The 13,743-nt window shown below is 47.5% G+C and overlaps 1 protein-coding gene across 5 annotated transcripts in view; it reads left to right on the top strand.

The window, feature by feature from the left end:
- The window catches only part of MSI1 (musashi RNA binding protein 1), a 56,634-nt gene that overhangs the window by 27,125 nt on the left and 15,766 nt on the right, over nt 1-13,743 (top strand). For all 5 annotated transcript variants that reach the window (XM_083417901.1, XM_083417902.1, XM_083417899.1 and 2 more), the window contains exon 6: nt 105-197. In XM_083417901.1, the coding sequence (XP_083274027.1) occupies nt 105-197 (93 nt within the window). The remainder of the gene's footprint in view (nt 1-104; nt 198-13,743) is intronic.

Raw genomic sequence — 13,743 nt, 5'->3', positions numbered from 1 at the left:
ACAGCATATTTTCTTTAGCTGGCAAAGTGAAACGAAGTTTTTGTAGTTTTGAAGGAGTGGCCCTTTTTGCTGTCCTACTGCCTTCTTGTCCTTCTGTCTTCTAGATGGTGACACGGACCAAGAAGATATTTGTGGGTGGCCTCTCCGTGAACACTACCGTGGAGGATGTGAAACAGTATTTTGAACAATTTGGGAAGGTAAGTGCTTTGGGTCCAGTTAAGCAGCCAACTGCACCCCTCCTCTGGGTATATCTAAACTGCAGCCGTAACCTGGTTAGCAATCTGGGAAATGTAGTTCAGTCAGTGGAGGCGGGGAAGTGTTAGGAAGCAGAATTTTCAGTACTCTCACCAAACTTGCAATTCCCAGGATACTTTGCAGGGAAGCTGTGCTTGTATAAAACCAATATTACACCTTTTTGGGGTTTGCTGAAAGAAAGGATTAGGAAATGCAATGTTTTCCTTGCTAAGACATCCACAGATAGCTTGGTGTTCTGTCAGCTGACCTGGGAAAAAGCTGCCTGGCCTGTTCTTCTGCCTTTAAGACCAGTCTAAAGTGCAGAAATCAGCAGGTGATCAGTGGTACCACTTCCTGCTAATCACCAGAGCTGCTAAAGGCAGAGCTACAAGGACTGCTTGTAAAGTTGGCAATTCCAGCTTCACGGGAGGTTTATTTTAAAGGTGTTTTGCCTTTGGGTGCCTCACAAATTCACAGAACGTGAAGTAAGCCAACAAGTCAATGCTCCCTCTCCAACACAGATTCTCCTGAGATGAGGCTGAGGACTAGTGGCATGGCCAGTTCATAGTTCTAGGTGATTTGTATTTTCATTAGAGCCCTAAACCATGTGATCTTCAACTAAGTTTGAAGTTCTGACCCTAAGAGTTATTCACTCCTAAGCCTTATAGTTGACTGAACCCCTTCCACACTCTTCAAATAGTTTCTCTCTCTCTCTCTCTCTCTCTCTCTCTCTCTCTCTCTGCCCTTCCCCAAACAATTAAGACATTTTGGTGCCTGAGATGGAAAGTGGCCCTCCCTGTTACTTGACGATGGTAATAAATTTAGCTTGTTGGTTACTGGACACATAAGGATTCTTCAGACAACTCAGAAAATGTTAAAAGCATAAAGCATGACATGAAATCAGAAAAAAAGAACAATGCGTTCACGAAAAGCCGTACAGTAATCCAGCTGAACAGCGCCAGAATCATTCCATCAATAGGGAGCAAAGTCATGGTAATCCTCCCAGTGCCTCAAGTTGTAAGTTTTTAACCTGGCGCTGAAAGGCTGTTCATTAAGAGACCCCAGTGCAGGGCTCAATCATCCAAGAAGCACTTCCGTGAACTTGCACAGATCCCCCGGTGAATTAAGTTCCAGGGATCAGACCTGTTAGCCTCCCACACTGCCACCATAGTCTGATACCTGTGGTGGTCATCTTCCCTTTCTGGGCATCTCCTGCCCTCTTATCTTTCAGAGACCTGTGATGCCACCTTATCCAGATTTCAGTTTCATCTAAGTTGCTCCCCAACTCTTGGTACCTTAAAAAAAAAAAAAAAGTTCTTAGTCTTCAGCAACTAGCCCAATTGCCTGCTTTCGGTGGTTGGGAGCTGAATCTGAGGGACGCAGGTGGCGCTGTGGGTAAAAGCCTCAGCGCCTAGGGCTTGCCGATCGAAAGGTCGGCGGTTTGAATCCCCGCGGCAGGGTGCGCTCCCGTTGTTCGGTCCCAGCGCCTGCCAACCTAGCAGTTTGAAAGCACTCCCGGGTGCAAGTAGATAAATAGGGGCCGCTTACTAGCGGGAAGGTAAACAGTGTTTCCGTGTGCGGCTCTGGCTCGCCAGAGCAGCAATGTCACGCTGGCCACGTGACCTGGAAGTGTCTCCGGACAGCGCTGGCCCCCGGCCTCTTGAGTGAGATAGGCGCACAACCCTAGAGTCTGGCAAGACTGGCCCGTACGGGCAGGGGTACCTTTACCTTTACCTTTATCAACCGTCAGCGTTATGTGCCATGCTAGCTGATGATCTGAAGGGCACCCAGTTGGGGAAGACTGGCATAAAAACAATATAGTCATCAAAATACAGTCGTACCTCGGAAGTCGAATGCCTTGTGAGTTGAACGTTTTGGCTCCTCAACGCTGCAAACCAGTGAAGCGAGTGTTCCAGTTTGTGAACGTTCTTTGGAAGCTGAACACCCGACGTGGGTTCTACGGTTCCGATTGGCTGCAGGAAGCTTCTGCAGCCAATTGGAAGCCGCGCCTTGGTTTCTGAACATTTTGGAAGTTGAACAGACTTCCGGATTCCGTTCGACTTCCGAGGTATGACTGTAATAAGAAGTGGTGGAAAGAATAAAACAGCAGGTCAAAAATACAGTGCCGAAACAAAAAATGGTTGGAAAAGTAGAAAGGTCTTTGTCGGGTATGCTGTGAGTGAGCCTCCCTCGAGAGATAGTTGCCCAGGCAGGGTGTCATAGGAACACAAGAGGAACATAGGAAGCTATTTTATACTGAGTCAGGCCATTGGTCCAGCTAGCTCAGTATTGTCTGCACTGACTGGCAGCAGCTTTCCAGGGTTTCAGGCAGCGGGTCTCTCCCGACTGTACCTGGAGATGCTGGGGATTGAACCCGGGACCTTCTGTGTGCAAGGCAGATGCTCTGTCATTGAGCTCTGACCCACCATTAGTCACGCTCCTCTATTCAGAGAGTGGGTTGGCTCCAGTAATGGGCCTCCGAAAACGACCTGAATCCACCAGCAAGTTGTCCTTGTGGCACAAGTCCCAAGTGGCGTGTAGTGCTTTAAAGGCGATCCGTCAACACTCTGAATTCTGCTCGAAACCAGATGGTGAGCTCTGTCAACACTGGCATGGTGATGTGGTCCTAACAGCTGGTCCCAGTTAGCAGCCCAAAGCAGATGTGTTTTCAGGTACTCTCTTCTGTACAGTCTTCAAGGGCAGCCCCACAAACATTTGGCATATCTGTTTTCCTGTTAATGGTCTCTTAATAGCTTGTTCCAGTGTGAAAGATTATGGGGGGCACTTTAAAAGGGCTCAGATGGGCTAATTCTAGCAAGTAACCATTTGCCTTTCTATACCCACCAGGGTCTTTTGGTGGTGGGGGATAGACCCAAGCTTGTGAATGCTTGCTAAGTGCTGCCTGGTGATTCTTAGCTGAATGCAGCAGAGCTAAGTGGGAACCTTTTAAGGGTTTTAAGGGAAAATCATACAATTGTGCAGTTGGAAGGGACCCAATGCAGGAATCACACAACTGATGGCATTTGATGTTAGCCGCTCTGAGCCCGGCTTTGGCTGGGGAGGGCAGGATATAAATATTATTATTATTATTATTATTATTATTATTATTATTATTATTATTATTTTGTGAGGTTTGTGAAATCCCCACCATTGTCTGTCCAACTCCACTCACAGGCTATGGGGTGGTGTGCTTCCTTGGAAGTGAATACCGTTCAATCTGTGGAACTTCCTTCTGAGCAAGTTTTTTTTTAAAAGTTCTTCAGGATTTAATGTGAAATGCATATTTATTTATTTTTTTAAAAAGAAAGATTCTAGCAGAGATGAGACACCACTATCTCTTCTCAGGACCCTCATCTTTTTTTAATTTACTTTTGCTGGTTTGTTTACTTACCATGGTGTGATGCATTTGGATAACTATTCAGCCTCGTTGACCCAAATGGCATAGGGTAGCCTTAGAAATAGTCAGAAACATTGGGGTCAAGGTATTATGAGTCCTCTTTCTGAGTGTAGGAGGCCATGGGAGGAAGGTTTGCTTAATGTAGTTACTACCTACTTTTGATGAAAAGAAAACTGGTAAATGGAGGAGGATGGGAATCACAAGTGAGGAGGGTTGTTGCGGCATTCATGTCCTGCTTGTGGGCTCCCCATCTGGTTGGCCACTGCGAGAACTAGCTAGGCCATTGCCCTGATCCAGCTTCAGGGCTCTTTCTAACGTTCTTAACTGGGGTTGATGCCTTAACTTTCAGGGAGGGAGAGGCACATGGTGAGAGAGACCGCCTTGTTCCCCACAGGCCCTCTCGGGTGCTGAGATCAGCAGAGGGGATCCTCTTAGTAGTTCCTCTGCCCTCAGATTCTTGGGGTGATGGTGGTGGCTTGGGCCAGGGCCTTCTTGTGGTGGCCCCTAAGCTGTGGAACTCCCTCCCCACAAAGGTGCGTCTAGCACCTTCTGGGGAATGCTGAAGACGGACCTCTTCATCCTGGCTTTTGACACTTTGGGGTGCATGTTTTTAAGACCCACCTTACGTTCATGATCGTAACCTGTTCGAAATTGTTTTTGAATATTGTGTTTCAATGCTGTAACCTGCCCTGGGGCCGCAGGGTGTGAAGGGCGGGAATTAATAATACTCAAATTGGCATGATCCAGGAGGAGCGGAACCACACCTTTGCCCGGGATCTTGCTGTTTGCCCAACTGCTGCCAGATTTCAAGTAGCTGTAATCACAGAAAAGTAGAGTTGGAAGGGGTATCCAAAGGTGCAGGAATTACAGCGTAGTTGTCTGTGCAGGAGACGAATCTTCCCAACTGTGGGTTTGAGAGAGAGCCCACAGCCCTTTTGCTTTCCTTCCTTTGCCCCTGCTACACATCCTGCTGAACTCCTTACAAAATTACTTCCTGGGGCAGGCGGCTGCGGCGTTTGGATGGCATTTGATACTTGGCAGCTGCTGTCGGCCTTCCCTCCTGGCCAGGAGAGCCAGCCAGCCGCTGTTGCACGTGATTCTGCGCCCTGTGTGGATCCTAAGCTCTCTTCTATGACGTTGCTTCCACAGAGCCCTCCCTTATGTGGCCATGGATGCTCTTTGATCAGTAGTTGGCAGTGAAGGGGGCACCTTCGTGTCCCAGCATAGATCAAAGGTACAGATATACAAATGTGTAGTTTCCCCCCCTCCCCCCCTCACTCCCCCCCCCCCCCGTCTTCTGGCTCAAAGAATCACAAAACCAGCTTCACCCTTTTCGTCTCTGTTGCTCGCCTAGTCTTGCCCAAAGACTTTTGTAGATAGTTTTATCATTATCTGTATAGTTAGACTTAGATGTAGGAAAAACAATAATAATAATAATACATTTCAGCTGTTTATAGTGATTTTTTTTCTTTTTTACCCTTTTCTTTCCCACTGTTGTTGTGTTTTAATTTTTTGTACGTAGCTTTGAAGGTCGCAGAGTGTAGATGACCGCGGTAGCACATGTGTGTTAGCGACGCTCCATTTTCATATCCACTTCCAAATCATATGCTTAGCCAATGAATGTAGAACTTGAAAACAGGTTCTTTTTTGGGGGGGGGGGGGAGAGAAGTGGCTGTGTGTATATATCTCCCCTGCAGCAAACTGATTTCAGAATTTGCCTCTGCCAGCAGCAGCTTGGTAGTGAAAGGATTCTACAGGACTTTTCTGCATGGAGCTCTTTCTTGGCCTAAGTAATGTATGAATACATGGAACAGGTGGGTCAGGGTTTAGCAGAGAGCTGGAATCAGAAGCCCATCCCTTGCCCAAACTTCTGGTTCATGCTGATTTGGTATCAGGATAGGCCCTGCTAAAGTGGTCCTCGTCCAGCCTCTGAGACCCAAGTATGTATCTATTTATTTCATGAAATTCATACACCTCTAGACTGTTTAAAAAACCTCAAAGTGGTTTGCAAAGAGAGTAAAACAATAAAACTATCAGTAAAAACAACTCTTTGAAACATTCAAAAGATAAAATCGGCAATTAAGAAAAAACAAGATTTAAACATACACCAGCATTCTACATGACTGGGTTGGCTTATCTATAAATAAAAATGTTTCTAGCAGTACTGTACAGTGAAGGTGCCTGCCTGATGTCAATAGGCAGGGAGTTCCACAGTGTTGGTGCTGCCACACTACAATATTTATTTCTTAAAATGCGGAATGGGTATTACGTGGCACATGTAGCAGTGCCAGTTCCGTAAATTGAAGCAGTTGTGTGAGCATATTTGGGGTAATGAGATCTCACAGGTAAACTGGTCCCAGGTTGTTAAGGGCTTTATATACTAACACCTTGAACTTGGCCTGGTAGCAAATGTGGCAGTCTACCACAGCCAGTCAAGTGCAATGGAAACCCCACATGAAACCTTGAAGGTATATCACTCCACAATGATTATTTTCATTTATTATTACCCATTCGTTGCTCTTAAGGTCCCAGGGCACGTGCCAACAATTTAAAAGACAGCTTAAAAAACAGTTTTAAAAACTTGTATAAAAAGAAATGCAGTCATGAAAATAAGGTGGATCCTGAAAATATGCATCTCAAGTCCAAAGACCAGGATAGAGGACCCCTCCGGACCAGTGTTTATTTTTTAGTGGGTGTAATTCTGCAACATTCCATTGACACAATAACAGTGCATTAGAGGTGGATTTATGCAGGACTGATCACACATCGTTCTGCTTTATTAGCTGACCTGTGATGCTTCCCCAGCGTTATTGCTGTCTGGTTGTGTGTGTGCGCGCTCTATAGTGGAACTGAACAACAACAAAAAAGCAACAACCCTAGAACATTCGCAATATTAAAAAGTTGCGTGATTTCAGCAGGAAGTTGCAGGACACCCACTGGTTGTAAAGTAAGCAGTACCACCTCCCTGGAGGTCTGCAGGTGCAAAGAGTATTGAAAGTGGATTGATGGCTGTTGGCTAAATAGTAAAGATTAGAGCATTGAAAGCAGAATTACTTAGAACCACCCTGATAGCATTGTGAGATCAGATCATAATGGATGCACAAGAAAAAAGGATGCCTGGAAGGACCCCTAGGCCAAGAAGCTAAGGGCTGGCTCAGTCGCAGTTTCTCCCCTTAAAATTGGAGGAACAAATTGGACAAATTGAGGCTGTGCCCAGTCCTTTATTTGGGGATGAGTCACTCCAAATCCTCCATCTCCTGTATAAGAGGAGAAATTGGAAGCAGTTTGCAATTGAAGCCAAATCTTTCAAATTTGCAGTATGCAAAGCACAACTTCCCTTGGAAACCAACACTTACCTGAATTTTGTGAAGCAGTTTTGCAACCAAATAGCTTTTATAAAGAATGCATATATAGGGGAAAGTGTGCATAAAGATGAAGGAGTTAGTGAAAATAACATACAGAAATGCATTGCATTAGGGAAATCTTGCAAAAATGTGTACAATAGTCAAAATTGCATTATAAAGGTGTTTGTTAGAAGAAATGCACACTAAAATACTGATGAATTTAAAAGAAAGGAAGAAAGGAGCAAATTGCTGCAAAATGTGGAGAGCTGAAATGAAGATGAAGAAGAATAAGAGACTGAGGGAACCGAGATTGACAGATCCTTCCATCTCTATTTCCGTGTATAAGAAGTGTCAGTTCCTGGCAGTTCTTGCAGGAGAGCAATCCGTTGCTTAGCCTGTAAACCCTGCTCCAACTCTGCTTCCTTCTGTTGGGGGGGGGGGGGCAGGCAGATGGCTCAGAGGATGGTCCCAGGGCCTGCCTTCCAATTCTGCTGCTGAAGATGAGCAGGCCGGCCCTCTAAGCTGCTTGGCTAGGAGCTATAAGCAAGCTGCTCTGAGCCCCTTGAGGGAAAATCAGGGTAGAGCAATCAAACTAAATATATATAGTGGACTGTCCAGAGCTCCGGTGAGACTGATCAAAGCAGCAAACCCTGGGAGCCAGTTTCTGACAACGTCCTGTCATCTGCCTACAAAATCCACATGTGACTGGGGCTAAGAAGCAGGCATGCTGGAGAAATGTGCCAACTAATGAACGGCTTCAGATTACTCGAGTAAGCGAGCCAAGTCACTGCAAGGGAATTTAAACACACACATACACACACACCTCATTCTGCCCTGACCCCTCCAGTTCCTAAGCACATATAAATCCAGCATGTGCATCAGGGGGAAAAATTAGAGAAGTCTGTGGGTGGGTGTGGGGGAGAAGAACACAAATTCTATGCTAGTCAGCAGAAACTTAACTGGAGGAAGAAGAAGAAGAGTTTGGATTTGATATCCCGCCTTTCACTCCCCTTCAGGAGTCTCAAAGCGGCTAACATTCTCCTTTCCCTTCCTCCCCCACAACAAACACTCTGTGAGGTGAGTGGGGCTGAGAGACTTCAAAGAAGTGTGACTGGCCCAAGGTCACCCGGCAGCTGCATGTGGAGGAGCGGAGACGCGAACCCGGTTCCCCAGATTACGAGACTACCCCTCTTAACCACTACACCACACTGGCTTTCCTTCCAGGGAGCATCAAATTGCAGCAGCTTATGTGAGATGTCAGGAGTCTGGTATGGGGCTTAAGTACTTTGGAAGGTATGTAGGCATGCAGGACTTAAGGGTCCCCCGCAGCCATGAAAGGAAGTAGTCAAGTGCACCACCAGCTCCTGTGATTGGCCAGCAGTATGACCCACCTGGATTGGCTGGTCCAAGTATAAAGACTGTGAGAATCTTGGCTTTCCCCCCTCTTCACCTGGTCAACAGCATGGATCCAGCTGCGATCCAGCTGCCAACTGAGATCTGATTTGTTGGGCTGGATTTTGGTGTGTCTTTCTCTCTCCCACCCTTAATATGAGAGAGCACGGTTGACATGGTGAATTGGATGCCGTCTTGCAGGCTGCTCAGCCATCCTAAAGCAGATGTTTCTCTTTTTGGCATTTTTAAGGGCACTTTCCCTGACAACCAGCTCACAAGGGAAAAGTCACTGGCCTTTGTTTTAAGGTCAGGTTTACAGAAGGGTCTTTATTTGCCTGCTCTCCGCTCTCCCTGGAAGAAAACGCCGCTCAGTTATCTCATAGAAGTATTGACAGATTTTGCTGAAACTCTGGAAAGGAGAGAAAATTCACAGAGGGTGATGCACCTTCTCGCCTCCAGTTTTGCTGGATTTTTAATAATCCCACTCAGCCACACACTCTGGGAACTGGAAAAGGACCGATTGGTTCTTGGCCAGCAGTGGTTTGCAATTTTACATCTATATCATAAATGCCTGCATCTAGATGAGACCATTTCTAATGGCAGGGGAGCATTCACTTCTATAACTGAATATTCCCCCCAAACATAAATACTTTTTGCGCATAGAGAACTTTCAAGGGTTAGAACCCTTCTCCTTCTAGTTTTCTATAATATATTCCTAAGCTCATCGTCTCCAGATATTTTAGGCTAAAGCTCTCATGCTCCCTAACCACTGGCAGTGTGGGCTGGGGGCTGATGGGAGTTGTAGTCCAAAATACCCAGAGAGCATCAGGATAGGGAAGGCTGTGTGTGTATATATACATATAAATTTATTAAAAAGGTAAAGGTACCCCTGCCCGTACGGGCCAGTCTTGACAGACTCTAGGGTTGTGCGCCCATCTCACTCGAGGCTGGGGGCCAGCGCTGTCCGGAGACACTTCCGGGTCATGTGGCCAGCGTGACAAAGCCGCATCTGGCGAGCCAGTGCAGCACACAGAAACGCCATTTACCTTCCCGCCAGTAAGCGGTCCGTATTTATCTACTTGCACCCGGGGTGCTTTTGAACTGCTAGGTTGGCAGGCGCTGGGACCGAGCAACGGAAGCGCACCCCGCCGCGGGGATTCGAACTGCCGACCTTTCGATCGGCAAGCCCTAGGCGCTGAGGCTTTTACCCACAGCGCCACCCACGCCCCTATATAAATTTATATATTGCTTGATTGTAAAACAAAAGAAAACCTCAAAGCTATTTACAAAAAGAATGAAACAATGAAATTATTTTAACTCAGTTAAAAACAACTATTTAAAACATTTAAAAAATTAAAATCAACAATAAGCTAAAAAGCTGATTAAAGTACATGTCAACATTATTATGCACGTGCAAATAGGCTTCCCTAAACAAAAATATTCTTAGCAAACACTCAGAAGAATACAGCAAAGGTACTTGCCTGATGTTAATAGGCAGGGAGTTAGTAAGTGTAGGTGTTGCCATAGTAAAATACTAAGTTTTTACAAATGCCGAACAGGTATTATGTAGCACCTATGACTGCCAGATCTTCAGATCAGAGCAGTTGAGTAAGGTGTTGAGTATATGCAGTAAGGTGAGCTCACAGGTAAACTGGTTCTATATAGTGAGGAAACTTGTGGTCCTCCAGATGTTTTTTGGACCACAACTCCTGTCATCCCTGAATACTGGGCCATTGAGGCTGGGGTTGATGGGAACTGTAGTCCAAAAAACATCTGGAGGGCCACACGTTCCCTATCCCTGATCTGCACAAACAGGCAAGGAAGTAAATGCCTTTCTTAGCTACGCCAATTCAGCTATGCTAAATCTATACGTTAAATAGATTCCATGTACCTCTGGAGGTATATATATTTCACACGTACAATCTAGTGTAAGTCTGCAGTGGCACAGCTGAGGCAAAGTTTTCCTTCCTTGCCTGTTGTTTGTGAACACCTGTCCTCCAGGGATTAAGAGGTGGAGTCGCTCCCTCTGGGTGGTGTGTTGAGCCTGCAGCTATAACTAGGTGAGAGACTTGGTTGCAAGGAAATTATTGTTCACGCCTGCTGCTGCTTACCTTGCCCCGTGAGATACCTCCTCACATTGGAGAACCCTCCAGGCTTCAACATGTAAACCTGCTGTCCTTCCATTGGACTACAACTCCCATCAGCCTCAGCATCGTATGGCCATTTTGGCTGGGGCTGATAGACGCTGCAGTCCAAAACAGCTGGAGGGGGCACCAGCTTGGGGATGACAGGTACATAAGAACATACGGATAACCTGCTAGATCAAGCCAATGGCCCGTCTGGTCCAGCATCACAGTGGCAAACCAGATGGGGAAACCTGCAAACAGGAATTGAGCAACAAGAGCACTCTTCCTCTCTTTTGGATTCTAGCAATTGGTATTCACAAGCATTACAGCCTCCAGCTGTGGAGGCGTCATGGCTAGTAGCCATCAATAGCCCTCTCCACCATGAATGTGTCTAATCCTTTTTTAAGCCATCTAGGTTGGTGGCCATAACTGCCTCTTGTGGGACTGAGTTCCATAGCGGCATGAAGCTGTCCTTCCTTCTACCCTGAATCCTAAACATTCAACTCCATTGGATGTAAATAAAAAGCAAAACACAGTAGCGGTGAAAGGAGGTCTCCTCCTCCCCGCAAGACAAGTGATTCTGGCCTAGTTTTCTCTGTGATAGATAAATCTTGCAGCTGGGGCTTTGCACCATGGCATGCTCCTCTGTTTGGAAAGCCCCTCCGTGCAGAAAGCTGTCCTAGTCCTTTCCCTGACATGCTACCTCAATGAGTGCAGTCTGGGTTTCCTGCAAAGGATCATTCCATCGTTTATGTCCCCTCTTGTTTTAAAGTGGCCCGGCTCGGATGCAGGTTTCATCCGCATCAGTGGGCACTAGGCCTCTGCACTAGATTAGAGATCCCTCCCTCCCACACACACACACACGTTCTAAAAATAAAATGCAGTGCACTTCCTCTGCCCCCACCTGACTCAGAGTTCCACCTCCAGATAGGATGTGAAGGTGGAACGGAAGTGAGGCTGAGGGGGCGTTCTGCTATTTATACCCTCTGTCTCTATAAGCGAAGGCCTCTCTTTCTGAATATGCTCTCTGCCTGCACTCCTCAGCGGCGCTTTCTTCCAGAAAAGCTTTTGGCTGGCTTGCGACGCCTACGGCAAGGAGTGGCGGGGTGGATTTTATTTGGGAGAGATGAGACACAGTAGTAAACACCTTCCTGCCGCCAGCTAGTGGATGTTAAATCATCTAATAACTACACGGTGCTCTGTGGCTCAGCCTTCCCCCAAGCTGGTCCCTTCCAGCTGATCTTGGACTACAACTCCAATCAGTCCCAGGCGCTGGGAGCCGTGGTCCAAAAGGGGGGACTTTGAATGTCCAGAAGAAGAGAGCCTAGATCACCATGATGGTCACTTCTCTATAACTAGACAACTGCAAAACTGGTTCTTTGTTTGAAACTCTGGGAAGCTGCTGCTGCTGCTGCTGCTGCCAGTCAGTGTGGACAGTATGGAGCTGGGTGGACTGACGGTCCACTTCAGTATAAGGCAACTTGGGGAGGGATGGAGCTCAGGGGTAGGGCATCTTCTGTGAATGCAGAAGGTTCAATCCAAAGCAGGGCTGGGATAGACTCCTGCCTGAAGATCTGCTGCCGGCCGGTGTAGAAAGAATTGTGCTAGATGGGTCAACAAGCTTCCTGTGTTCCTAAGCTGTGGCGCTGACCCGTAGTCTGGTGGAACGGACTTGTGACTGAGCTGAGAGCTTCGCACAGTGTGTGCGAGGGCCGGCAGGGCCTCCCTCGTAGGAGGCTATTGTGTGCCTGGAGGAGGAGGAGGAGGAGGGAATGAGTGGCCCTGGCTCTCCCTCAGGAGGCCCACAAGGCCCATCTCCTCCATGAGGAGGGTCTGTCCCCAGCAGGGATGCCTTTTGTGTGGCTGTTGAGAAGCGCTTTTTTTTTCCCTGGGAGAGAGAGAAAGAGAGAGCATTAGAGCTGGCGCTAATCTGATCCAGCAGCTCGGATTGGAGGGGCCAGGGTTGCCACAGCAACCAGGCCCCAAGAGAAGCCATCCCCAGCCAGCCTCTTTTGTTCCGGGGCGTTGGCAAAGCCAGCCACTGCGGCAGCGGCGGCCTCCCTCCGGAGAAGAAAAGGGCTCTGGAGAATGGGGCCCAGGGGAGCAGCGGGGGGTCTCCCCCCCCCAGCAGAGGGATCTGCCCAAAGAGGCACCCAATGGGCAGCCGCTACAATAGCCGCCCGCCGGGGGCTGCCACTCACACTTAGCGCTTGCCCGCCTGAACTTGGCGGCTCCGCCATAATCCCGCCTCTCCCCTGCCCTGGGTTTCCATGGACACCGGAGCCTATTGAGGACACACATTTTCCGCCTGTGAAATTGAATGCCCACCCGGTGTCAGGGAAAGCCTCCCTCGTCAATGGGGACGTGCTTGGAGAGCTCGAGGGGGGGAGGGGGGAGACCGGCTGGCTGGCCGTTCCCAGGGATGCTCCTGTCCACCATCTTCTTCCCTCCTGGCTTTTCATCCCAGGCTTCTTTGATGCAGTAGAGGAGAGGGCCATTGATGCCTACTAGCTGTGATGGTTGTGCTCCACAGTCTGAGAGAGCAATGCTCTTGTGCCTGGGTCCTGCTTGTGTGTTTTCCCCGTAATGGGCATCTGGTTTGCCCGAGTGAGAACAGGATGCTAGACTCGATGGGCCAGTGGTCTGATCCAGCAGGGCTCTTCTTAGGTTTTATGTTCTTCTGCAACCTTGAAGCCTGCCTCCATTTCTCTGGGGCTTAGTGTGCTCACTGACCACTTCGTGGAAGATTTGGGGTTTTCTTAAAACTTGCCTTCCTGTGAATAAAAAACTGGAGAAGTGTATTTCTGTGGCGGTTCAGTTCCTCGGCCTCTGCATTGGAACACAGGGCCCTTTTCTCATCAATATCAAGAACTCCTAACAAATTTTATGTCCTTAATTCAGGGTCCTTTGGTTCTGCAGAGTCTTTGGGGGTTGGAATTGTTCCTTCTCTGCTGTTTTATGTGGTCTTTCCAGCCTACAGATTATGTTTTTTAATACAGGAAGACAGTGGTTTTTTAGTTAGGTCCTAAGGAGGGTGCCTTTTTCAAAGACAGACTTTCTACAGTGTTCTTGCCTCTCGTCTTGGGCTTGTTCTTTGAGGGTGTCATTTTGCTACCTGAGCAAAGAATAATTTTCGTGAGTCCCCGGGAAATCAAAGAGGTAGACAAATAGGTGGTGGTGGTGGTGGTGGTGGTGATGGTGGTGGTGATGGTGATGATGATGATGATAATAATAATAATAATAATAATAA

Source organism: Podarcis tiliguerta, assembly GCF_965153285.1.
Source record: "Podarcis tiliguerta genome assembly, chromosome: 16".
In the NCBI taxonomy this organism is placed as follows: Eukaryota; Metazoa; Chordata; class Lepidosauria; order Squamata; family Lacertidae; genus Podarcis; species Podarcis tiliguerta.
The sequence above is the reverse complement of the archived record's forward strand: the minus strand, read 5'-3'. Positions and strand labels throughout refer to the sequence as shown.